This window comes from Acinonyx jubatus, chromosome E1, assembly GCF_027475565.1.
Source record: "Acinonyx jubatus isolate Ajub_Pintada_27869175 chromosome E1, VMU_Ajub_asm_v1.0, whole genome shotgun sequence".
Lineage (NCBI taxonomy): Eukaryota > Metazoa > Chordata > Mammalia > Carnivora > Felidae > Acinonyx > Acinonyx jubatus.
The window spans coordinates 55,416,872-55,442,884 of NC_069397.1; the positions used below are offsets into that span (position 1 = coordinate 55,416,872).

Below are 26,013 nucleotides of genomic sequence, written 5' to 3' on the forward strand. Positions count from 1 at the left end.
GCGGAGTCACTGTTGCTGGGAGGGGGGAGCGGAATTGGCGAGCGGTTGGAAAGCCCGCGAAACGCTCTTTCCGGCAGCGAGGCCGGACGGGCGCTCGCCCGCAGTTGGGGCAGGAAGCGCTCCCCTTCTAGGCTCCGCCTCCTTTCCATGCCCGTATCCGAGCGCCGCGCAGCTTTTCTGCTCCGGCCCCCGCGGAACGTTCTCGCCTCTCTCGGAGAGGGGGGACTCTCCCCCCGCCCCCGTTTGCCCCGCTGTCTCCAGCCTTCTCAGACCCGGCCCCGTCGCCCTCCGGGCTCCCTTCCGCAGTTCCCGACTCCTCCGCCGGGTTCCGCTTTGTAGCCCTTCCTCCGCTGGGGCGCGCGGACTCGGCCCCGCTCCCCTCCCGGCGCGCCCTACCCGTCTCGGGCCGCGCAGGACTACATTTCCCAGCGGGCCGAGCGGCCGGCGCCGAGGCTGCGGTCAGGTGACCGGGTCGCGTGGCCCGAGGTGAGTCAGGGCCGGGCGGGCGGGGCCGCGCCGGCCGCTGCACCTCGGCCGTGGCCCCCTAATCCCCCTCGCGGGCCCCTCAACCTGGAGCAGCGACGTTATTGGCACTTCTCCGAGTGTTGGGCTCGTCCATACTCGGATCGGACTCTAGGAACGTCCTGATTGCCCGTGGGGACAACTTCACCCTCGGCCGGGGATTCCGATCCGAGAACTGAAGTTGACAGCTCGGCAGCCTTGCTCCTGGATCCGTCCGCTCTTCTCACCGCCTCATTTCCTTCCCCAGGATCGTCAGTGGGTTCGCCCCGAGGAGAGCCGACCGCCCTGGGCCGCTGCTGACCTCTGGCAGAGTTGAGCCAAAATGTCCCCGGAATCCAAAAAGCTTTTCAACATTATTATTTTAGGAATTGCCTTTATGTTTATGTTCACCGCCTTTCAAACTTGTGGAAATGTGGCGGTGAGTCGGGATCTGTTCTCCCTCCTTTGAAGTGCCTACCATAAACGCGTTCCAAAGATGATGATAAACGTTAATTACATCGGACAGCGCGCTTAAACGACACCTTTTATTTTTCTGCCCTACCCTTCCTCGTTTTTATGCTTAAGTTTAATTTGATGTGTCAGACATTTCTTGCTAATAATAGGGTATCGGGACGGGGTGTTAAACAGTATGGTCTTCCTCTGATCTGACTTGGGGTCTGTATGTGTTGACCTGTTACTTCTTGTCTGTATTAAGGTTTGCATTAGTACTGGGAGAATACTTGGTACTACTACCGGTACTAGTACTAAGGCATAGTTACAGCTGCTCTTTGCCCCCTTCCCTGTCATCGGTTTGCCTTTTCCTGTTTTGCAGTCCTTTTCATCTCTCATAGTTGACTTTCAGTATTCAGGCATGGTGCATCCCGAATTTTATTTTACTGAGTACTTCGTTCTCAGTTCTTGGACACAAACTTTGGTGGGGATGGGGAGGGAGACTGCAAAGTGTTTTCATTGATTAGCTTTATCTTCCACACAGCAAACTGTCATCAGGAGCTTAAATAGCACAGATTTTCACGGCAGTGGATACACCAGGTACTGTACCGTGCGATCGGCTATATTTTATATACTACGGCAGTTACCTGAATCTTAGAATCTCCGGCAGTAACGTTGTGATTGAACTGGTAGAGATTGCTTTTTCTCTGCCCCTGGGCTGTTTGGGAGAACATAATAGGATAAAGGTGATGAGTCTAGGTTTCACGTAGAATTTCGTACTAGGTCTGAGATCCTGGTTTCATGACTTAATCACTGCCTTATGTTAGGCAAGTTACTTCTGTCTGTGAGCCCAATCTCCTTGCTCAGATGACGCGTGTAAAGCTCTTGGCACAGTGCCTGGCACTTAATAAACACTCAAGTATGGTCGTTAATTATGTCTTCTCAATCCTAAACGGAGGATGTTTTATACGACTCTTGAAACATTTGGTCCTCCTGTTTTTGTAATTTCATAATGATTAACATGCTGCCATCAGGAGCTTTTAAATTTCTGTTAAGGTGTTTAGTCCCGATTTTACAAAAAAATGAAAAGACCTTCATTGTGATCCAAGCGGGGAATGTAACGCATATGTGGATATAAACGCATACGGGTTTCTTAATTTCTTTGTAATTAACTCTAAGGTGATGACCAACACCCCCTTCCCCCATAACTCTTATCATTTGGTTCTTTATTATCTATCCTAAACGGATCTTCCATATGATATTTGAGACTAAAGCAATGTTAATGTCCATTTTTCTCAGTGGTTAATAATACCCTAGTTTTTTTTGTAGCGCTCTCTCTTCGTGTACATTCCAAAGAACGCTTGCTGTTTGAGGTTCATGGAAGCCAAAGAGTAATTTACTTTGGGTTTATGAATAGAGGCTAGTAAATGAGTTGAGGACCCTCAAAATGGTTTCAATCGTACTTTGCTGCAAGACACACGTACTAGGGCCGGGTCTCCGGTAGCTGAATGATGTTCAAGTGAGGTCATTAGATTGAGTTAAATAAGTTCCAATTTAAGCAAGTGATAACTCGGTGCTTGTTATTTATATAACAGAGAAATTTTATGCTGTTGCCAGGAGTTGTAAGCTAAGTGTGTAGAGCAGGCTGTTGACTAGGGCTTCTGGAATGAGCTTACCAGGGATGGCGTCTTGGCTCCAACCCTTCACCAGCTATCCAGCTGGACTTTTGGCAAGTAACTTAACCCCCTTGTGTTCCGGTCTTCTTTTCTGTAAAATGAGGGTAATAATAATACTGTCTTCACAGAGCTGTCAGGTTTAGTAAAGAAAACATGGAAAACACTTGGCACGCTGCTAGCTTTTATTACAATTTACCAGGGCATTAAAAACTACTGTCCAGGGCAAGCTGATTCCAAGAGAAATTTGATGAGACTCCCAAGATTTTGCATAAGTGAAAACTGTATTATGAGATGCAGCTTAATGAGAGAATTATTAGTAACTGTAACTAAAGAAATGGATGCTTATGTCAAAAAAAAAACCCATACACTTTAAGTAGATTTGAAAAAGTGCACTTTTGAGACAGCGATTCAAGGGTTTTGTTTTTTCCTTTTATGTGTTATGTGCACAGCATGGCAATTATTTATGGAGTGTTCTCAGCTTCAAATTTGATTACACCATCAGTGGTTGCCATTGTAGGACCTCAGCTCTCTATGTTTGCAAGTGGTTTATTTTACAGGTGAGTAGTATGATTTTCTTTCATATCACCCAAACACCTTCAGCACCTTTCAAACACGTAGGAAATATTTGACAAGAATGTGCCAAATTGGGGGCGCCTGACTGGCTCAGTCGGTGGATGTGCGACTCTTGATCTCGGGGTTGTGAGTTCAGGCCCCGCTCTGGGTGTAGAGATTACTTAAATTTAAAAAAAAGATCTTAAAAAAAAAAAAAAAAAGAATCTGCCCACTTGGATTACATACAATACAGGCAGTATTTTAGGGATTTGGTTCTCTCCTTGATGCCCTGGGGTACCATGTTGTTTAAATGTCCTGGGACATGTGCGTATTTCCTTTTGTTTTAGTATTAATCAAAACAGTATCCAAAAGTCTCTTTCTGTGAAAGAGATCTCGTTCAAATGAAAGAACTAAGCTTTTTTTCTGGGTTGCAGAACTACAGTCCCAGCACGCGCTAAGCAGTTGGCAGAGGCCGACTGCAAACCTTCGTTCAAGTGTCTGATCTTACAAACTTGAAACCGTAAATTAAGAATGAGTAGGTCACGGGGCGCCTGGGTGGCTCAGTTGGTTGTGTCTGACTTCGGCTCGGGTCGCGATCTCACGGTCCGTGGGTTCTAGCCCCACATCGGGCTCTGGGCTGACCGCTCAGAGCCTGGAGCCTGCTTTGGAGTCTGTGTCTCCCTTTCTCTCTCTCTCTCTCTGCCCTTGCCCTGCTCCCGTTCTGTCTCTTTCTCTCTCAAAAATTAAAAGACAACAACAACAAAAAAAAATGAGTAGGTCACGTTTGTCCCTTTTTCCCCCACGTTGGAGAAGTCCTTTACAGGTTGAGTTAAAAGAGAGAGAGAGAGAGAATCCTCAAAATCGATCCCTAGAAGGCATACTTGGCATTCTGTTTAAGGTGTTGTTGGACTGTAATACGTTGACCTGTTATATTTTAGCATGTACATTGCCGTTTTTATCCAGCCTTTCCCATGGTCCTTCTACACAGCCTCTGTCTTCATTGGGATTGCAGCTGCTGGTAAGCATCTTGGTGCTTATTTTCTCTGTCTTCTGGGATTTATCTAAGAGTGTCCTGTGTTTAGTACGTAAAGCTAAGCGATGACATGCTCTCGACACCCTTTCGGTTTGAATTTCAGTGCTTTGGACGGCACAAGGAAATTGCCTGACAATAAATTCAGATGAGCACACTATTGGGAGAAACAGTGGAATCTTCTGGGCACTCTTACAATCTAGGTAATAGTCCTTCTGGAGCTTAATCTGTCCTTTAATTATTTTGCCACACCAGTTTTTAGATCTTTGTGGCATTGAAAATTCAGACCCTCCGTGTTAACATGGCTTGAGTTTGTAGCTGCATATGATTCAAATTTAAAATGTTACGGAATTACATAAAACGCACGGACCTACCTCATTGTAATGCGTGACGAGTAAATAGAAAACAATACTAACCATAACGTATTCAGCGCCTGCTATATTTCAGGCAGGGACTGTTGGCTTCGTGACTAAACTTCAGTAATCCTCACCACCTCATGACACCAGAAAGTATTATCTCTGTTCTACAGATGAGAAAACAGAGGCTTAAAAGTGCAGTAACTGATCTGATGTAAGCCATCCTTATGTGGATTCCAAAGACCATGGCCTTCCCACTGAGCTACACCTGATAGCTATTAACAAGTATGTTGAAATTCAAAAGTGAGGGGCGCCTGGCTGGCTCAGTCAGTATAGAGCATGCAACTCTTGATCTCAGGGTTGTGAGTTCAAGTCCCACGTTGGGTGTAGAGTCACTGAAAAATAAATACGTTTTATTTAAAACACTTCAAAAGTGAGTCCAATTATATCAACACTGAGCAACATACAGCATGTTATATATTTCCTAAGTAGAAAGCAAAACCAGTCATTTTATCATGGAATCTGTCCTGAGGATTTACCGTCATGGGTATCACCCAAAATTGGGGTGTTGGTAAGGTTTCACAAATGCAGATGTTTAGTATAAGGGGGGGGCGTATGTTAAGAAACCGGAGTGTAAGCGAAAGGTTCTTTCTCCAGGAAAGTATGTTAAGTAAAGCATCTGATTAGATGCAGGTGACTAAATCATGGATTTTTTTTTTTTTTGGAGATTCTTTAAAATACAGGATTTGAGAAGTAGCATAAGCCTGCTTCCACATAGTCATTTCCAGAGTGCCAATAAATCACATGTTTCAGAGCGAGTCAAGTCTTTGTAGGGTGGTTCTGAATCAGGTTACTGTCACGTGGGAGGAGACTGAATTCCATCTGGGTCACTGACAGTTTTCAGAACAGGGTCAAGGTGGCGTCGATAATGATCCAGGCAGGTAGCTACTTTTAAAATTATATATGCCCCCCCCCTTTTTAACAAATAATGGAAACATTGCTTTAAAAACTGTAAATATGGAAATAAGTCCTCAACATCCTCTTCTCCCTTTTCTTCCCCCAGCTTGTTCTTTGGAAATCTCTACATATATTTTGCTTGGCAAGGGAAAACTCAAATATCAGGTTTGTTTATTCACTTTGCTGTATTTAGACATGTTCGAATACATCCACAAAGTATCCATTATTGCTTTGTTCATACCGTGGCAGTGAACCGTGCTGCCTGAAGTCCTCTCAGATTTTACCTGTTAGTAACTTTTTTTCCTTGTGTTAAGCCAGGATTTTAGTGCGTGGCCTGTGCCTCAAGCAGCATCTCGAGGTACAGAAGGTTATGCTGTGTATGACCATAATGTTAGACTTTTGTACGCTTCTTTGGCTACAGAGTATGATTAAAATGCTTGTGCTGGTTTTCTTTTGGCTTACTGGTGTTCCTTTAACTGAAAGACAAAGGTGGAGGTATTCTATTTAGTTCTTTATTTGAGATTTTCGCTAACGCAGTAAAGTAAACATTTAACGAGGAAATGTTTGGATGGTCATAAACAGCTTCTGAACACAATGCGGACTCTGAAGTTGTGCGCGGTTGGTGTTATCTGCTTTCTTCTTTTTTTTTCTCCAGAGAGTGACCGAAGGACAGTGTTTATTGCCCTGACAGTGATTAGCCTGGTGGGGACAGTTCTTTTCTTTCTCATTCGGCAACCAGAGTCTGAAAATGTCCTGGGAGAAGATGAGTCTTCTGATGACCAGGACCTGGAAGTCAACGAGTAAGAAGTTGGCATGTTCCTTTCTATCTAGAAAAAACCAAAAACACGTATACGTATACGTGTACATATAAATGTTTATTTTTTTAATTTTTTTCTTAACGTTTATTCATTTTTGAGAGACAGAGCACAAGCGGGGGAGGGGCAGAGACAGAGAGGGAGACACATAATCCGAACGAAGCAGGCTCCAGGCTCCGAGCTGTCAGCACAGAGCCCGACATGGGGCTCAAACTCACAAACCGCGAGATCATGACCTGAGCCGAAGTTGGACGCTTAACCAACTGAGCCACCCAGGCACCCCTATTAATGTTTATTTTTAAGAGAGAGAGAGAGAGACAGAGCGCAAGCAGGGAAGAGGCAGAGAGAGAAGGAGACACAGAATCCAAAGGAGGCCCCTGGCTCCAAGCTGTCAGCACAGAGCCCGACATGGGGTTCAAACTCACAAACCGTGAGATCATGACCTGGGCCGAAGTCGGACACTTAACCAACTGAGCCACCCAGGCACCCCAATATTTATTTATTTTTGAGAGAGACAGAGAGACAGAGCATGAGCAGGGGAGCAGCAGAATGAGAGGGAGACACAGAATCTGAAGCAGGCTCCAGGTTCCGAGCTGTCAGCACAGAGCCCTACATGGGGCTCGAACTCACAAACTGTGAGATCGTGACCTGAGCCAAAGTCAGGCACTTAACTGACTGAGCCACCCAGGTACCCCAAAAATATATTTTGAGTAGAGCTAGTTTTGGGATTAGTAACCTTTTCGTAGTCCTAACTGATAATCCAACATTGGGCAGACATGAGGAAAAAGTTTCATTTGTATTTGTATTTATTTATTTTTTTAAGTAGGCTCCATGCCCAATGTAGGGCTTGAACTCATGACCCTGAGATCCTGAGATCAAGAGTTGCAGGCTGTACTGACTGAGCCAGCCAGGTGCCCTGAGGAAAGAGTTTTAAAGCCAAGAGAATGAAGATAAAGGGTAGCTCTGGGGAGGAGGAAGGGAAGAGGAGAAGGAAGGGAGAGGCAGAAGAGGGAGGGGGAGAGCATACAGGGGATTTGAGCCCAATCCCAGGTTGCGGCTGACAAGTTATATGACCCTGGACGGTAGCAATAATCCCCTTAGTTCCTCTGGGTCTCAGTTTCCTCCTTCAGTTCAGCCGGTGTCCCGTGTGTTTTAATGTGCAAAGATAACAGCCTTATCAAGTTACATTGGAGACAGTTTTTGCCCTCAGTTACGGTTTGCGTGGTCCAACCCCTAAAATTCCCCCATTCCTGTGGCACATGTACCTAGTCTCTTACTTGAGGTACCTGGTTTTGTGCTAACCTATACTGGTAGGTGGTCTTCCCCAGGGTGGTCCCAGTGGGGAAACAAGTAAATGGCCTTGTGTTTTTCTACAAACAGTAAATTAACTTGAGCATATTTCAGTTATAAGTAAAACGAAAACATCACAGACAATTTCTCTGCAGGTACCATCCAGGTTGGAGGAGAAGGAAATGAGAAATCTTTGCCAGGCTCGTTTTGCTTTGTGTGTGAGTCAGTAAATTGTGAAGATTGCCTTATCGCTCTTCCTGTATTGTTAGAACGTTTGCACGGGGCGTTCTGTGCTGCCTTGTTAATTCCCAAAAGGCCTAAACCTCTCCAGTCATCAGTTCATTAAGCACTCAAAATTTCACTGTTTAAAGCAAAAGAGAGGCGTGACCTTGGTTTGAACACGTGTATTTATGCGTGTGTATGTGTACATATGCACTTATATGTATAACGTGTACGTATAACGTAAACTGTATATGTATATGCCAAGCATAAACTGATAGATGTTGGAGATTCTATGAACGTAAACGCCGCAGATTCAGCGAAAATTGAACACCTGTTCTTTTAGCAAATGTCAGCTGTGCGTGCTGTGCCGACAAAAAGAATCCCCTCCCTTTTTCTAGGGAACTTCCCCGATGGAGGATCTGATAAGGCACAGTACTGAGGAGTGCCGATCAGCCTTTTTAGCATTTTCTCTTCCTGAAGCGTCTCCCCAACTTGCAGCTTCCTTGTCTCTAGTCTATAAACAGCACCGACTCTCTGCCAGCCCCCCTCTCAACCTGAGGGATACCGCAGCGAGCAAGACCGAGAAGTCCCTGGTCTGGAGGGACTTCATTTTAGAGGGGGTGTAGACTCCAGGTGTGTAAAACCGCAAAGGAAATGCTAAGAAGGCAGTGAAAGGGGATTGGGGGTGGGGAGCTGGGTGGCTCCCTGCGGCCTGACTGGGGAGGAGGGAGGATCAGCTGATGGCCACTGATTGCCAAGACCGGGTGGTAGACAAGGGTGTGGTGGGTGCGAGGGCTGCAGGGAGGCCCGTGGGAGTGAGCCCGGGGAGGGAGTAGAGGTACGAGGGTCTGCAGCAGGCAGGGATTCCGTTGTGGGAAGCTGCGACAGGAGTGCGGGTTCTTTTCTGGGTGTGATTGGAAGCCACTGAAGGAGGGGCGCCTGCGGGGGGGGCTCCATCGGTTAAGTGTCTGACTTCGGCTCAGGTCATGATCTCGAGGTTCACAACCAATGTTAGAACGTTTTTATCACCCTCCTCCCAGAGAATCCTGTACCTCTTAGCAATCCAGGATGAGAAAATAGAAATCTAAAACAGAGCAGGCTACAGAAGCATGGGCTTGAGGTGGGGGGGCGGGGATGCCTCGCAATTCTAGGATACAGTAGTTACGTGTATGTAATTGATACGACATACACGTAAAATTGTAGATGGAGTTGCCAGAGAAGGCTGAGAAGGTAACTTTTAAGACGTAGGGACGGAAAACCATTTTCCCTCCGCTCTTTCGTGTTCTTAGCTGAGACCCCTGTAATAAAAGATGAACAAGGGGAAAAAAGCGATCAGAAACTTATTAACACGTATGGCTCGTGTATACGTGAAGAAACCCCAGGGGGAAATGAGTGATTTCCCAGGATGGCTCAGAATTTAGGCATTAAATACCCGTCTAAATCGGGAAAGGGGAGGAGGATAGAGGCGTCTTAGGGCAGAGTAAATGACTTCTCGGAAGGATGAGCGGACCTTTGCAAGAATAGATGGGAGACGTAGTTTGTGACAAGCTGTCCATGTCTGGTCTCCCCTCTGGTGACAAGAGTCCATCTTCCCTATGTGATGAAACTTCTGGAGGTGATTTATAGCATTTGGGTTCCTTCTAGAGGATCTGTCTTTAGGCAGATGAGGGAAGTTCCGAGAAAGCCTGTCCCCCCATGTGCTGTTTTTCTCGTGCCTACCGCTCGACATAATCAGTGTACCAAAGCGGCATGTTTTGGGGTGACCCGTTCTGCTACTCTTCAAAGTCAGGACCTTAAAGAGGTAGGCTGGGCATGAGATGGGAAGGTGTTGAAGGGTTTGAGAGGGGTTAGCAGTGATCGTACTCTGCCCGCTCCGTTCCTTGCAGGACCTGGGGTTTGTCTTATTTCAGAATTCTACTAGAAATGGCTTCCTTTAATAGGTCATTGATTTGCACCCGAGTGCTGGCTGGCTCGCTTGTATTGTAACAGGCTAGAGAGTATATAAATCAGTTCCTACTTATTTGGGTACTGAAACGTAAAATACTAAAATCCTACATCCGAGCCTATCCATCTACAAGCGTCCTATCAGTTATTTGGAATCTGAAGAGTGTTTGCCTCCAGGCAAGGCACGTGTTTTTATGGTGAAAAAAGAGGTTTTCCTGTCCGTTAGAACAGACTACCTTTTTTGTGTCAGTAATTCATTTATATAAGTCAACTGGATCTCCATGAGGTTTCTTCTTTTTTTTTTTTTTTTGTAAGTAATGTTATTTAAAGGGGTGCCTGGTGGCTCAGTCGGTTAAGTGGCCGACTTTGGCTCAGGTCATGGTCTCACGGCTCGTGGGTTTGAGCCCTACATCGGGCTCTGCACTGACAGCGTGGAGCAGCTGCTTGGGATTCTCGCTCTCTCCCTCTCTCTCTGCCCCTCCTCTGCTCGCACTTTCTCTCAAAATGAATAAATAAAAACTTTAAAAATATATTATTATTTAAAGGTGCCAGAAAAGTATGGGGCACCTGGGCGACTCATTTAAGCGTCTGACTTCGGCTCAGGTCGTGATCTCATGGCTCCTGAGTTGGAACGCCATGTTGAGCTCTGTGCTGACAGCTCGGAGTCTGGAGCCTGCTTCGGATTCTGTTGTCTCCTTCTCTCTCTTCCTTCTCTCTCTCTCCTTCTCTCTCTCCCCCACTTGTGCTCTGTCTCTCTCTATCAAAAATAAATAAACGTAAAAAAAAAAAAATTTAAAGTAGTCAGAGTGGGGGCACCCGGGTGGCTCAGTCGGTTAAGCTTCCGACTTCGGACGCTTCAGGTCATGATCTCACAGTTTGTGGGTTCAAGCCCCATGTTGGGCCCTGTTCTGACAGCTCAGAGCCTGGAACCTGCTTCAGATTCTGTGTCTCCCCCTCTCTCTGCTCCTCCCCTGCTTGTGCTCTTTCTTTCCCTCCCTGTCCCCCTCTCTCTGTCTCAAAAATAACAAAGTAGAGTGGAGGGAAATTGAATTTTTACTAGTTGTTTTTACAGTATGAAAATAGCAGGGTGGGGAGACTTCTGTCCCGCCTGAAGTATCCTTTCTGAACAGGACGTGTGTGGATGTGAGCCACAGATTTAGCATGAGAGAATCGGGTTTGGACGCTCTCCCCTCGTCCTCTGCAGTGAGGACAGGGTCCCATATTGTGTGGCAACGGAAATATCTGCCAGACCTCGTAGAGGACGGTGTTGTGACAAACGTCGGTGAAAACGCGATCGCTGTTTTGTTCCCTTTACATCTTTCAGGGGAAATCACTTTGATCTCTTGTTTTTATGTTTTCAGGTCTGCCCAGAACACCATGGCAAAGGCAGTAGACGCGTTTAGTAAGTATTAGAAAACACTGGGTCTGAAATGCCAGAGCTGTTCAGGGACAACTGTGACATTTGCCTTTCCCCCTCCCCCCGCTAACTTTGGATTGACGATCCCCCAGTGTTTCCGTGTCTCCAGGTATGCCGCCCCGGAGCGTGCTAGTCTTCTCAGCCAGTGCCTCTGGAACAGGAATGGGGGGGGGGAGGGGGCGGGGTGGACGGGGCCCTGCAGGGGTGGCGTGGGGAGGGCCAGAGCGCTCGGGGGGGGGGGGGGGGGGGCCGGAGCTCCACGCCGGAGGCGAGGACACACGGGCCGTCCCCTCAACCGAGTCGGCGGGGTCGTGCTCCTCCGCGGAGGGCTCTTCCCGGCCAGGCCTCCCTGCGTGTTCACGTCGTGTCCTTCCTCACGACAGTTCTGTGTCATATAGCGCATGCCTGTCATTCTCTCCATTTGATGGAAGAGGAAACCGAGGCTCAGAGAAATGATTTACCCAAGGTCAAGTAGCTAGGATGCGGCCGAGCTGGGATCGGAGTCCAGAGGGTGTGACCGGCAAAGCCAGTGATATCCCATAACGGTCATCTTGTGCCTCCTTCAGAAAGCGGCAGACGCGGCTTCCGATTCTAATAAGGCCTGATGTGGGCCAGTCCTTTGCTTCTGCCTGGAGCCCTCGCAGCCTCTTTGTCTCCCAAGGAGAGTCTGACGCCGTCTAGAAGGGAGCAGCCTTTTGGGGCCACTAGAAGGGAGCAGCCTTTGGGGGCCACGTTGTTTCAGTTAGGACCCTGGGCCTTAGGCTCTTCTGTGCTTGTGGCCAGCCGACAGGTTGCCTCGGGCCAGGGTGCAAATTCTTGGTCGAATCGGCCATGGCCTAAGTCAGATGACCGAAAGAACCCAACTTTTAGCCAGCAATTCCTGTAGTCTCCTTTTCTAGAAAGGGCTTATGGGGTGTGATATTCTGAGCTTTGAATATATAGCATATTATTGTTAAGGCTGTTTAATCAGGCTTTTATTGTACGTATTTCTTACATCTCGGGAACGCGTTCGTAATTACAACTCGGGCTACCCATTATAATTAGAAAGGATAAAGGGGCGCCTGGGTGGCGCAGTCGGTTAAGCGTCCGACTTCAGCCAGGTCACGATCTCGCGGTCCGTGAGTTCGAGCCCCGCATCGGGCTCTGGGCTGATGGCTCGGAGCCTGGAGCCTGTTTCCGATTCTGTGTCTCCCTCTCTCTCTGCCCCTCCCCCGTTCATGCTCTGTCTCTCTCTGTCCCAAAAATAAATAAACGTTGAAAAAAAAAAAAAAAAAGAAAGGATGTAGCCTGCCTGTCCCCCAGCAGGATGGGAGGTCACTGCAGTCAGAGGTCTGACTCTCAGCTTTGCAGACCTAGAAACTTGTCACGAGCGCCACCATCGATCAGAGGGGCCGGAGGGGAAAGGACTCAAGCTAAACCCACAGAAGTCACAACTGAACCATTGATGATGGCATTTAATATGTTTTAGCGAGCCCCTTCGTAGATACTCCCTTCTTGTGATCCGGGGCCCAGAAAGCCCCCTATGGCTAACTTGGCGAGCCACGGAATCGAGGGAAAGGGGCTTGCCTGGGTGATCTTCAGGCTTATGGGATGTTCCGTCCAGCCTTGGGTGAGGCTCGATGCAGCCCCCCTCTCCCTGGCTGCCTGTTGACACTAGATTCAAGATGTCTCTCCCGGATGTACAGACTTTGCCTCAGCCTGTCTGTAAAATGAGGCGCGAACACGATTAGGACCACACGGTTTCGTCATGGAACTAGTTGGTTGCTGAGCAGGGTTCAGGACTGATGGGATGTTGTGCCATCTAGTTTGGGGAGAAAGGAGGGGCAGCCAGAAAGGTGCTACAGGGCAGGCGGTTTGAGGAGCCGGTTCCTGGGGAGCAGCGGGAGGCAACGAGGTGGCGCGGAAGCCAGAGAGAGCACAGAAAGAAGAAGAGTGTCCAAGCTTTAAGTCATCTGTCATCCGTTGTTTACTCATCAGATGCCTTCAGTTGATGCTGTGATGAATGGGGGGCAGAAACGGTTTCTGTTCATCTAAAAAGCACTTCATTCCTCAGCTGGACGTGTATGTTTAATGGGATTCTAGAACACATCATTGAAATTTTTAAAAATGTATTTCTTGGTCTTGAAGAAACAATCCTGAAGTCCCTTTGGAAGCATAAATGTCTAAGAATAGCCAAGAGAATTTTTGAAAAGGATTTAACGGGCGCCTGGGTGAGCGACCCAACTCTTGATTTGGGCTCAGGCCATGATCCCAAGGTTGGTGGGATCAAGCCCCGCGTTGTGCTCTGTGCTGAGCATGGAGCCTGTTAAAGATTCTCTCTCTCTCTCTCTCTGTCTCTCTCTCTCTCTCTCCCTCCTCCTTCCTCTCCCCTCTTCCCCACTCAAGCTTGCTCGCTCTCTAAAAGTAAAAAAAATAAAAATAAAAAGGACTTTCCCTAATAAATGTTAAATTCTGTGAATTCATTTGAAGACTTTGGAGTAGAAGGAGCAGTAGAACTAAAGTCTAGAATGAGGCCCATGTCCGCAATACAATAAATACAATAAAAGAAACTCTTAAGCGAAGTTAGGGAGCAGACAGTGTAGAAAAATATAGACTCAAACTTTATACATCCTAACGTTCCAGGTGGATTCGATGTAAAAATGAAACCACAAAAGTAATTGAAGAGACTAATTGGGTAGGGCAATGCCTTTTAAACAGGTCATTCAGACAATAAAGGAAAAGAATGCCCTTTTAAAGTTGCTTAAAGTGTAAAACTTCAGTGTATCAGAACAACCTAACGGAGTTAAAATGGCAGGGAAAATATTTGTTTAAGTAGAAGAAATGCAAATTTAAAAGTGTTCCATCAAAAAAGAAAGTTTTCCATCAAATTTCAAAAGATAAAAATAATAATCATCTGTATTATGGATGGTGAGTACTTAACACGCATAAGACCATGCTGCTGATGGGAATACACATTCGTATTATTTTCTTTAAATTTTTTTTCTTTAACATTTATTTATTATCGAGAGACACAGAGCATGAGCAGGGGAGGGGTAGAGAGAGGGGGAGACAATCCGAAGCAGGCTCCAGGATCCGAGCTCACAGCACAGAGCCCGACGCAGGGCTCAAAGTCATGACCTGAGCCGAAGTCGGTTGCCTAACCAACTGAGCCACCCAGGCGCCCCCATTCGTATTATTTTCTGAAGAGCAATTTGTCTGCAAGTGTCAGAAGCCTTAGAAATATTTGTACCTTTACCCCAGCAATTCCACGAATAAGATTATCCTCAGGAAATAACTAAGCATTTTTGTCAAGATTTAATTACTAAGATGTTTATGTAAGTGATTTAAATGTTCAACTACAAGGCGTCATTTTGTACATCTATACGACAGATTATCCTAGCCATAAAAATGGTCTTGATGCATGTTAGGAAATATTTGCTCTCTTATGTGAAAACAAACTTAGAAATAGTGTACGTGTGTGTATATATATATATATATATATATATATATATACACTACATAATATATACATATACTATATATATATACTCATATACAGTAAAATTTGTGTTTAATTATTTTTTTAAGCTTTATTTAGTTTTAAGAGAGAGAGAGCCAGCATGAGTGGGGGAGGAGCAGAGAGAGGGAGACACAGCATCCGAAGCAGGCTCCAGGCTCTGAACTGTCAGCACAGAGCCCGATGCGGGGCTTGAACTCACAAACCGTGAGATCATGACCTGAGCCGAAGTCGGACGCTCAACCGACTGAGCCATCCAGGCGCCCCTTAAAATTTGTTTTTATTAAAAAAACTTTTAAGTCCGGACGGAGACCCATTATTTAGATTGTGGGGTTTTTTCCTTAATAGAATGGCTTTATTGAGCTATAATTCACACACTATATGATCGGCCACTTAAAGGGTACAATTCAGTCCTATTTAGTATCTTTCTAGAGTTGTGCACCTCTAACCACAGACGGTTATAGAACCTGTCCACCCCAGAAGGAATTTCTGTACCCATTAGCAGTCACTTCCTTTTCCTCCCCACTCCCCCCGTCCCTTACCCTAGGCATCCATTAATCCACTTTCCATCTCGAGCTTCGCCTCTCCTGGACAGTACGTTGTACGCATAGAGTCATGCTATGTGCGCTCTTTCGTGACCTGGCTCTCAGCGTCATGGTGTCGAGGCTCGCCCGTGTTCTAGCGCGTTATAAACAACGGGCTGTTTGTACTTCGTAGGTGGCACGAGTCACGCTGCTGTGAACATTTGTGTCCAGGTTTTCGCCTGGACGTTCGTCTGCACATCTCCGTGCATGCACTTGGTAGGAGTTGGGTTGCTCGCTCCCGTGGTCGCTGGGTTCAGCCTTCTGAGGAACCAGCAGATGTTTTCTCGCGCGGCTGCACCATTTTACGTTCCCACCGGCAGTGTCTGAGGCTTCCGGTTTCTGCACGTCCTTGAGTTACTATCTTTCTGTTGACAGCTGTCCAAGTGGGTGCGAAGTGTCATCTTGTGGTTTTGATTTGCATTTCCCTAGTGGCTAAGGACGTGGAGCATATTTTCACATGCTTGCGGGTCATTTGCATCACGTCTCTGGAGGACCGTCTACTCGGGTCCTTTTCCCAGCTTTTAATTGGAGTGTCTTTTTATTATTGTTGAGTTGTAAGAACTCTTTATATATTCCGTATAAAAAATCTCATATATATGTGATTTGCAAGCGTTTTCTCCCATTCCTTCGATGGATTTTTCGTTTTCTGATGGTATCTCTTAAACCACAAGAGCCCTACATTTTTGACGTAGGCTGACTTATCTGTGTTACCTTCTGCATGTGTCTTCGGTGTCCTCAGAAGGTTTTGCCTGACCCCTGGGTCACAAAGATTTGCTCCTGTGTTTTCTTCTAAGGGTTTTATACTTGTAGCTCTTCCCTTCAGGTGGAGGGTCCATTCTGAGTTCATTGTCGTGTGCGTTGTGAGGGAGGAGTCCAACTTCATTCTGCATGGGGCCACGTGGTTGTCCTGCTGAAAAGACGGTTCTTCCGCATTGAATCGTATCGGCGCCCGTGTTGAAAACCCATTGACTGTATACGGCAGAGTTTATTTCTAGACGTACGTGTCTGACCTGACGCCAGTAATCCACTGATTACTGTCAAGCTTTGAAGTTGGGAAGCGTGAGCCCTCCAACTTTGTTCCGTTTCAAGATTGTGTTGGCTGTTGTGAGCCCCTTGAATTGCCACGTGAATTTTAGGATCGGTGTGTCTATTTCTGTAGATAGATGATGTGTTGTTGTTGTTATTGTTCGTAAACTTCATTTTTCAGAGCCATTTTAGGTTCACAGCAAAACTGAGGAAAGTTCCCATAGCCCCCCCCCCCCTTGTGCGCAGCCTCCCCCACCCGAGTGGCATAGTTGATGAACCTGCGATCACACGCAGTCATCCTCCTGAATCCACAGCTCACATGGGGGCACGCTTTTGGAGGTTGTACCTCTTACAGGTTGGGACAAATGCGTAATGACATGTAGCTGCTGTTATGGTATCATTCTGGATTATGTTTTAAAATTTCTTTTTGTTAAATCTTCCGATCTTTCAGAAACGAATGTGCTTTGCTAATATAATTATTTTTTATTAAAAATGATTGTTTTGGGGCACCTGGGTGGCTCAGTCGATGAAGCGTCAAGCTCTCTGTTGTGGCTCAGGTCATGATCACACAGTTTGTGAATTCAAGTCCCATGTCAGGTCCTGTGCTGACAGCGTGGAGCCTGCTTGGGATTCTCTCTCTCTCCCCCTCTCTCTGCCCCTCCCCTGCTCACGCTGTCTCTGTCTCTCTCAAAATAAATGAATAAACTTAGAAAAAATAATTGTTTTAGGGGTACCTGGGAGGCTCAGTTGGTTAAGTGTCTGACTTCAGCTCAGGTCATGATCTCACAGTTCGTGGGGTCGAGCCCCACATCAGGCTCTGTGCTGACAGCCAGGAGCCTGCAGCCTGCTTCGGATTCTGTGTCTCCCTCTCTCTCTTCCCCTCCTCCGCTCACTCTCTGTCTCTTTCTCTCAAAAAATGAAAAACATTAAAAAAAGGGAAAACAATTGTTTTAAACGTCATACTGATGGTGTAGTTTTCCTGGAAATACATGCAAGTAGTGAAATGTCTCACTGTATTAGTCTCACCATATTTTAGTGAAATTAGAGAACAGGGTATCCTCTTCTGCAGGTGGTGACATTCGGGACCGTGCGTACGTGTCTTGTGTAACGTTTGTAGTCAGCTGTTGAGCGAGAACTAAAACCTGGATTGACTGTTCATTGAAGACGCTAGGTCATTGGCCTTAAATTATGAAATGTGAGCAGGTTCAAAAATACGGCTAAAATACAGTTTGTGTGGGGCACCGGGGTGGGTGGCTCAGTCACTTCAGGGTCTGACTCTTGGTGTCGTCTCAGGTCATGATCTCACGGTTCGTGAGTTTGAGCCCTGCATTGGGCTCCGTGCTGGCAGTGTGGAGCCTGCTTGGGATTCTCTGTCTGTCTCTGTGCCCCTCCCCTGCTTGGTCGTTTTCTCTCTCTGCCTCTCTCTCTCTCCCTCTCTGTCAATAAATAAATTTTAAAAAATACACAGTTTGTAGACGTGCATTTTCCGTTGCAGATTTCAACTGCGTTGAACAGCATAAAAACAGACATTAAAGTGGTCGTAAACAAACACGAAGAACTAAAGTTTCAGTCCTCAGATCTAGAGAACTGAGAATCGCAGGAAGTGGTGTCGCAGCCTCTGTCTGCTCAGAAAGCTCCCTCCCTGATCTAGTCCAGTCTTCAAGCCGCTCTGCGATAATTCCTCGGGTACATTAGCGCTTTGCCAGCCGTGGACTCAGCCTAACCTTCAGTCGAGTCCGTTGAAAGTCTCGTTTTGTTTGATTCTATTTGTTTTCTCCGTTTCGTGTTGTTTTTTGAAATCCGAGCTGGAGAGTGTGTGGGGGAAAACACAACTCTAGAATGTATTTACGCAGCTGAAATAAACATTTTATTTAGAGGGCAGATGTAGTTCATCCCTTAAGCATCTGAATCATTAACCTCTGTCCCACTTTTTTTTTTTTTAGTGTTTGTTTATCTTTGAGAGAGAGAGAGAGAGAGACAGAGTGCGAGTGGGGGAGGGTCAGAGAGAGACGGAGACACAGAATCTGAAGCAGGCTCCAGGCTCTGAGCTGTCAGCACAGAGCCCGAGACGGGGCTCGAACCCACAAATGGTGAGATCAGACCTGAGCCAAAATCGGATGCTTAACCGACTGAGCCACCCAGGCGCCCCTGTCCCACTGTTTTTTGTCTGCTGGCATTATCGATGAGGGGTGTTTGGGTTGAGTAAATGGTTTAGAATTTTTGTTTGAGTAAGTAAAATCTAGTTAAGTACTCCTAAATTGTTTTCTTTCTTACAGGAAAGTCTCTTAAGTTATGTGTCACCAGGGAGATGCTCCTTCTTAGTATTACAACTGCTTATACAGGTAATGGGCTTCATGACGGGGTTTGGGTTTTCTGTTGCTGCATAATGCCCGTGAGGACCAAAAACAACCACTGTATTATTCATTCTCACAGTTCTGTGCACTGATGGGGCTCAGCTGAATAGTTCTACTGATGGTCTTTTTTTTTTTTTTTTAATGTTTTTATTTTTAAATTTTTTTTTTAACATTTATTTATTTTTTTGAGACAGAGAGAGACAGAGCATGAACAGGGGAGGGTCAGAGAGAGGGAGACACAGAATCGGAAACAGGCTCCAGGCTCTGAGCTGTCAGCCCAGAGCCCGACGCGGGGCTCGAACTCACGGACCGCGAGATCATGACCTGAGCCGAAGTCGGCCGCTTAACCGACTGAGCCACCCAGGCGCCCCAAATGTTTTAATTTTGAGAGAGAGAGAGAGAGGAAGGGGCAGAGAGAAAGGGAGACACAGAATCTGAAGCAGGCTCCAGGCTCTGAGCTATTAGCACAGAGCCCAATGCAGGGCTTGAACTCATGAACAGAACCGCGAGATCGTGACCTGAGCTGAAGTTGGACGCTTAACTGACTGAGCCACCCAGGCACCCCAGGACCAGGCTTTTCTTAATGCTTCGGCCTGGCACAAGCCCTGTGCCCCTTTCACTGCATTTCATTGGTGAAAGCATATCACAGGGTCAGCCCAAATTCAGTGTGGGAGAAGTCTACACAGGGGTTGAAAACCGGTTCATCCCAACCAGTGATTTTAGGGCAAAATGGAGCACTCCGGAAAATAACCATGGGTAAATCCTTGTAACTTTGTATAGATTCCATATACTTTCTAATGAAATGGAACGAGCTCTGTGGCTTAACCCTGAGAGTAGATGGAGCGCTCTGAGGTCTTAAGAATGAGGAAATCGGTTTCCTTTTAAAAAAATGCCATCAGGGGCGCTTGGGTGGCTCCGTCGGTTGAGCATCTGACTTCGGTTCAGGTCGTGGTCTTGAAGTTCATGGGTCTAAGCTCTGCCTCAGACTTGCCGCTCTCAGCGCAGAGCCTGCTTTGGATCTTCTGTCTCCCTCTCTCTCTCTCCCCCTCCCCCCACTCGTGCGCTCTCTCAAACATAAAACATTTAAAAAATTTTTTTTTGAAGGGCTGTCATGTTTTTTTAAAAAAAAAAGATGCTGCAATGTGCCAGTGATTAGTTTTGCCTTTATGTGCATTGTACGTATAAACATCTTTTTCGGAGAAATAGAATAAATATTAAACATCTAATTCCGTTGCATCAGCTCTGTGGCTCTACGGGGGAGTAACCCGTCCCCCGAGGGAACTTTATCGTATACGTATATAGCTCAAATGCCACCAGCCGCGGAGAAAACCAGGAAACGGAGGTTGTAGATGTGTAACTAAATCTGATTTTTTTCCTCCAAAGGTCTGGAATTGACTTTCTTCTCTGGTGTCTACGGAACGTGTATTGGTGCTGTAAATAAATTTGGGACAGAAGAGAAAAGCCTCATTGGACTTTCTGGCATTTTCATTGGCATTGGAGAAATTTTAGGTTGGTTTAAAACTGTGGGTTTTCGCATTAAACCCGTTGGTTGTAGTCATCAGAGATACTGTAAGTGTATTTCATTCACTTCCTTGCCTTCGTGTTTTAGTTTCCTTGCTTAGTTCTACTCACATCGGTATGTCCTTGTTTTTTTATTATCATTGTTCTAAAACGAGGCAGTTGCCATGTGATTCACAGACCGAGCCGTAAATAGGAAAACACATCCAGTCTCTCCCAGCTTCTTCTCTTAAGACACTTCGGGAAAATGTCTCAGAATCCCTGACTTTCTTGTCCTTCTGAATCTGACACCAGCTGGATGTCCGGCAAGATCATTCACTTCTAACTCTTAAGTACCGGAGTTTGCGTCCGACTCCCCAGGTCCGAGGGCTCAGTCCCACAAAGACGCCCTCACTTCAGACGCCACTTGTAAGTCCCAGGTCCCCAGGCTACCTACCTGCACTTCTGTCTGACTTGGCTATGAGTTGGGAGGTTCCCATGAGCCCCCAGGAAAATGCTGTACTTACTGTTAAAGCTTTTTATAAAGGATACAAATGAACAGCCAGATGAGGAGGCACATGGGGCAAAGTCCAGGAGGGTTCTGAGCATGGGAACCTCGGTCCCCATGGAGTCAGGGTACATTACCCTCTCAGTACGTGGATGCGTCCACCAGCCAACCAGGCTAGCTTTCCCAAACCTGTCGTTGAGGGGTGTTTATGACTTTTCATCAGCGAGGCAGGGTTGATGATATCATTGGCCAATGGCGATCGAAGTGGATCTCCAACCCCCCCTCACCTGCCCTGAGCTTGGGGGCTGGCCCTGAAAATTCCAACCCTCAGATCAAGTCTTGGTCCTTTTGGCAGCCAGCGGGCATCCTGAAGCCGGCTAGCTACACCACCCCTAAACCCCCTGAAGAACCAACTCATTCGCATAAGCTCTGGTCCGGTCAAAAGGGAGGTACGAGGGAGCACAAACGAAAAACGTGCCTGACACCGAGGAAAGCCACAGGGTTCTAGGAGCTCTGTGCCAGGAAGCGGGGAGGAAGGGGGAACAAGGCAAAGACCAGTGTGTGTTTTTCCTGGGCCACACTAGGGATTCCTCTTTTTATATATATTTTCCAATTCCAGTTAGTTAACATCCAGTGTCATACTCGTTTCAGGAGTACACTGTAGGGGCTGAACGCTTCCCTTCAGCTCCCCGGTGCCCGTCACAAGTGCGGCTATTCCGTATCGGGCAAAGGTCGTTGGAGACCTTCACCCGTGTATCAGACGTTGTCACGTACAAGGAACTTCCCAGATTCATCAGATAACTGCATCCACTGTACGAATAAAAGACTTCTTGTCCACGTGAAACTTAGGGCCTTGGGGAAAGACACAGACCATAAAAAAACACAGGACCCTTCGAATGGCCAACGGGGATCACACTATGGAGAGAGCAGACTTGAGTGTTTTTTTGTTTCCTGCTTTGCTGCCCACACCTAGAACAGTACCAGGTATCTAGATGTATTTGAACATGGGGAATACAGTTCTATGAATTGTTTTCATGTTTCTGCTCATCCTAGTATCTGTGACGGTTCTGGGGTGGTTTTTTTGGTTTTGTTTTGTTTTTTACACAACTTTCTTGAGATATAACTCATGCCATATATGTCCCCCACTTAAGGCGTCCAGGGCAGTATTTTCTAGTATGTTCACAGGGGTGTACAGTCATCACTACCCTCTAACTCTAGAACATTCTTATTGCCCTTCTCCAGGCAACCACTAATCCCCTTTCTCTATACATTTGCTTATTCGGGACGCTTCATGGAAATGGAATCATAGAACGTATGGTGTTTTGGGTCTGGCTTCTTTCATTTCGCAGAACATTTCCAAGGTTCTTCCACTTCCTAGCACATATCAGTATTCCATCCTTTTTTTCTCACTAGGTAATATTTCGTTGCATAGATAGATCACACTTTACTTATCCATTCATTATACAGTTCGTTTACTTGGAAACAGTATGACTTTTTCAGGGCTTGCTTTTAAGGTTTGTTGGACAGGACCAGAGCAGGGCTCAGACGAGGGCTAATTATTCCTCGCTCCTGAGGGAAGACCTTTCTGTGTACACCCAGTGCCTGTGAGTCATAAGATTTCCTGTCTGGCTGGGGGGACGAGGCACTATTCCTGGCCCAGGGCGGGGCGCTAATACATCTAACCCTCCTGGATGGTTCTCTTGCGGGCCTCTGCTAATTTACTCACATTATGTGCTGATCGGCACTTAGGGAAGACTCAGGGGGGACCCTCTGTAGGTCTCTGGAGTCGTCCCTCTGGGCAGCTTTCCCTAATGATAGCCTGTTCTGGAACTCCATAGCCACCCATGTATCCCCAGACCCTGAGCTCTGGTCTCCTCCTCTCAGGGAGGCTGCGGGATCCACCTGCCTTCCCCACCCCTCCCTGCAGCCCAGCTTAAACCTCTCTCTCGACCAGCCGGTGGGCAGTAGCCGGGTTCACCTCCTTTGCTTCCTCCCCCATCTCAGAGATCACTGCCCCTTTGTCACCTCATAGCTTGTGTCTTCAAAATTATTACTTCGGATTTTTTTAGGCAGGTGTTAAATCTACTCTACTCCCTGTTACCTCACTGACCTAGAAGTCGGTTCTGACGTTTAAAATTTCTTCTGTTTCAACGGTTATTTTTTATTTTTAGTATCCGTGCTTTCTTTACCCCTTCATTAACGGCTGTTGGTTTATCGGTTTATTTTTTTCAAAGAATTAGAATTTTGACTTACTAAATTTTTCTGTTCTCTACGTCATTGGCTCCGTAGGTGGAAGCCTCTTTGGCCTGCTGAGCAAGAATAATCGCTTTGGTAGAAATCCAGTTGTGTTGTTGGGCATCCTGGTGCATTTTATAGCTTTTTATTTGATATTTCTCAACATGCCTGGGGACGCCCCTATTGCTCCTGTCGAAGGAACGGATAGTACTGCTTACATCAGATCCAGGTATGGTGACTGTCATTTTATTTTATTTTTTAATGTTTGTTTATTTCTGAGAGAGAGAGAGACAGAGGGCAAGTGGGGGAGGGGCAGAGAGAGAGAGGGAGACACAAGAGTCGAGGCAGGCTCTGGGCTCTGAGCCCTCAGCACAGAGCCCGACGAGGGGCTTGAACTCACGAACGTCGAGATCATGACCTGAGCCAAAGTCAGCCGCTGAACCAGCTGAGCCACCCAGGCACGCAATGACTGTCGTTTTTCTGGTAATTCAAGGAAGGGTGGCAGGTCACGGGTGGCTAGATATTTATAAAATGGAGAAGTTAATCATGATCTGAAAATCTGTTATCTTTATAAGGTGACCTGTCAAATGGTGAACCAGAATTAGTTTAAACAGGAGCTCATAGGAAGAATCCCAAGTTCTTTTTGAAATGGTCGGTTTTAACCTTTCGACGCACCTAAATGTTTTTCTTGATCTGTGAAAGAGCCTATAAGTACCTGATGTGATTTCATGTGTCTGCTTTCTGAGTGGTGAAGAGTGGCGAGGAGACGGGTAATCGGCCAGCCGGGTGGGCCGTCCGGTCCGTGCATAGCTGGTTTTGTCCGTTTTGAGGATCTTACTGTATTGCCATCAACTCAGATTCATTGTAGATGTAGACATTTGGGTCCAGATCCACCATCCAAGGCCGGCCCTGCCCAAACACAGTGTTTGCTCCCAAAGAGTTAATTGACCAGCGTTTGCCAGACCCTGAAGTTGAGCGTGTCTGAGCATAAATTCTTACTCTGGGGACTCCGGTATTTACTTCTTGTCCCATAGTGCGTAAAACTTGAAAGTGAGATGCTCTTGTGGGGCAGTGGCTTTTCCACTTGAAATGGCTCCAGCAAGTATGGTCAGAACGCTCATTCTGGATCCATTTTCCTTTTATGCAGCAAAGAGGTCGCTATCTTCTGCAGTTTCCTGTTGGGTCTTGGGGACAGCTGCTTCAATACCCAGCTGCTCAGCATCTTAGGGTTTCTCTATTCGGAAGACAGCGCTCCAGCCTTCGCGATCTTCAAGTTTGTTCAGGTAATCTCTTCTCCACACTGGCCTTAAGTGGACTCCCCTTTTTTGTTTAGTGCTTTTAACCTTGTTTTTTTTAATGGTTCTTAAATGACAATCAGGGACAGCCTGTCAGGTATTTCTGATTGGAATTAGGAGGCAGAGAGGAGTGTGATTTAAGAGATTTTACACTCTGGTCTTTAAAGTTTTGTTTGCTTGTTTGTTTGATTTTGAGAGCAAGAGAGAGAGCATGAGCGGGGGAGTGGCAGAGAGAGAGGGAGGAAGACACAGAATCCAAAACAGGCCGCAGGCTCTGAGCTGTCTGCAGAGCCCGACGCAGGGTTCGAACTCACAGACCATGAGATCATGACCGGAGCCAAACTCGAACGCTTAACTGACTGAGCCACCCAGGTGCCCCATTTTACGCTCTGGTCTTACCGCTCAGACGAGAGGCTTCCTGCCTTAGATACCCAAATTCCTTTGTCATATAGACAAGTATATTTCTGCTGCATATGTACATTATTTTATTACTCAGTTTCTCACACTATTTTTTTTTTTTTTTTTTTTTTTTTTTTTTTTTTGAGAGAGAGGGAGGACAGAGGGAGAGCAAGAGAGGGGGGCAGAGGGAGAGAAAGAAAATCTTAGGCAGGCTCCACACTCAGCGCAAAGCCTGACTCAGGGCTTGATCTCACGGCCCTGGTGTCATGACCTGAGCCAAAATCCAGAGTCAGACACTTAACCAACGGAGCCACCCAGGCACCTCCCAAAACACTACGTTAAATGACAGGTTGCAGCTTACTTGGTTGGTAACAGCTCTCAGCGGGAGTATGTGGTGTGTGTTTGCGAGCTAGTGACGGATGAAGTCCTATCTGGATGCAGGAAGGGCAGGTGCGCCGCCGGTCACAGAAAGAAAGCCAGGGGGCGGAGGGTGGTGGGCTCCTTGTGGCGCCGTGGGGCCATCTGTGTGCATTTTCTGACTCGTCTTGTTCTGTCTCAGTCCATTTGCGCAGCCGTGGCATTTTTCTACAGTAACTACCTTCTCCTTCACTGGCAACTCCTGGTCATGGTGATATTTGGGTTTTTTGGAACTATCTCGTTCTTCTCCGTGGAGTGGGATGCCGCTGCCATTGTAGCCCGGGGCTCTGACTACCGAAGTATCTGATCCGGGGCCCCTCCGGGCGGCACAGCCGGACAACGGCCCGGCTGACGTAGCCACCCGTCGTCGCCGCCGAGTATTGGACGGTATTCAGTACGGAAAATCAAGGAATTAAGACTGCTCGATCTGCCAGGGTTGGTATTCAAGTTTACAGAGATCAGCTATTTAAAGCAAGCAGAACGAGGGGGACTCGTTCTGTTCATTATAATTGTTCAAAGATGTTGTTTTTCCGTTCATCTGTCTCAAGTTCCTTATAATCATGTTAGAGAATGTAAATGTTTTCTTTTCCCTCCTGTTCTCTTTGAGAGATCCTGCCCCGATTCAGGATACGAGGCCATATGTCATATGAAGATCCTTGCTGGGTATGGAGTATGTGCTACTATGTAATAATAGGAGCGTATGCTCACCCCACATGTGCGTCTGGGAATGACATTTAAATAAATCGTGAGATGCTGGCGTGGGATCTTTGACAAGATTTGCACTTTCTTCCTCCCTAAATGTTTTGTTTTGGTAAGTTGTCCTACCTTGTCATTCATAGCAAGGACTGGCTAGTTATTATAAAATGAGGTGAGAATCGTCGAAAGTCTTAAAAATGAATCTAACGTGTAAATGAACAAAAATGCATTGAAAACACACACACACACACACACATTTACCAGAGGAGGATTTTGGCTAGTATCGTCCTAGAAGA

General features: G+C 46.6%; 1 protein-coding gene across 3 annotated transcripts; it reads left to right on the forward strand.

The window, feature by feature from the left end:
- The first annotated feature begins 59 nt into the window (after window positions 1-59).
- On the forward strand, window positions 60-25,785 carry MFSD11 (major facilitator superfamily domain containing 11). 3 transcript variants are annotated; one of them, XM_027052143.2, is made up of 14 exons: window positions 60-486; window positions 770-940; window positions 1,496-1,551; window positions 3,077-3,184; window positions 4,118-4,197; window positions 4,316-4,412; window positions 5,629-5,687; window positions 6,178-6,322; window positions 11,155-11,195; window positions 18,593-18,658; window positions 20,054-20,179; window positions 22,965-23,139; window positions 24,058-24,193; window positions 25,164-25,785. In XM_027052143.2, the coding sequence occupies exons 2-14, from the start codon at window positions 845-847 to the stop codon at window positions 25,326-25,328; spliced, it is 1,350 nt and encodes a 449-aa protein (XP_026907944.1). In that variant the 5' UTR covers window positions 60-486; window positions 770-844; the 3' UTR covers window positions 25,329-25,785. The 3 variants fall into 3 exon arrangements, with proteins under 3 accessions (XP_026907944.1, XP_014942290.2, XP_026907947.1); XM_015086804.3 differs by lacking the exon at window positions 60-486 and having other exon boundaries at window positions 493-940; XM_027052146.2 differs by lacking the exons at window positions 60-486; window positions 1,496-1,551; window positions 3,077-3,184 and having other exon boundaries at window positions 493-940.
- The last annotated feature ends 228 nt before the right edge of the window (window positions 25,786-26,013 follow it).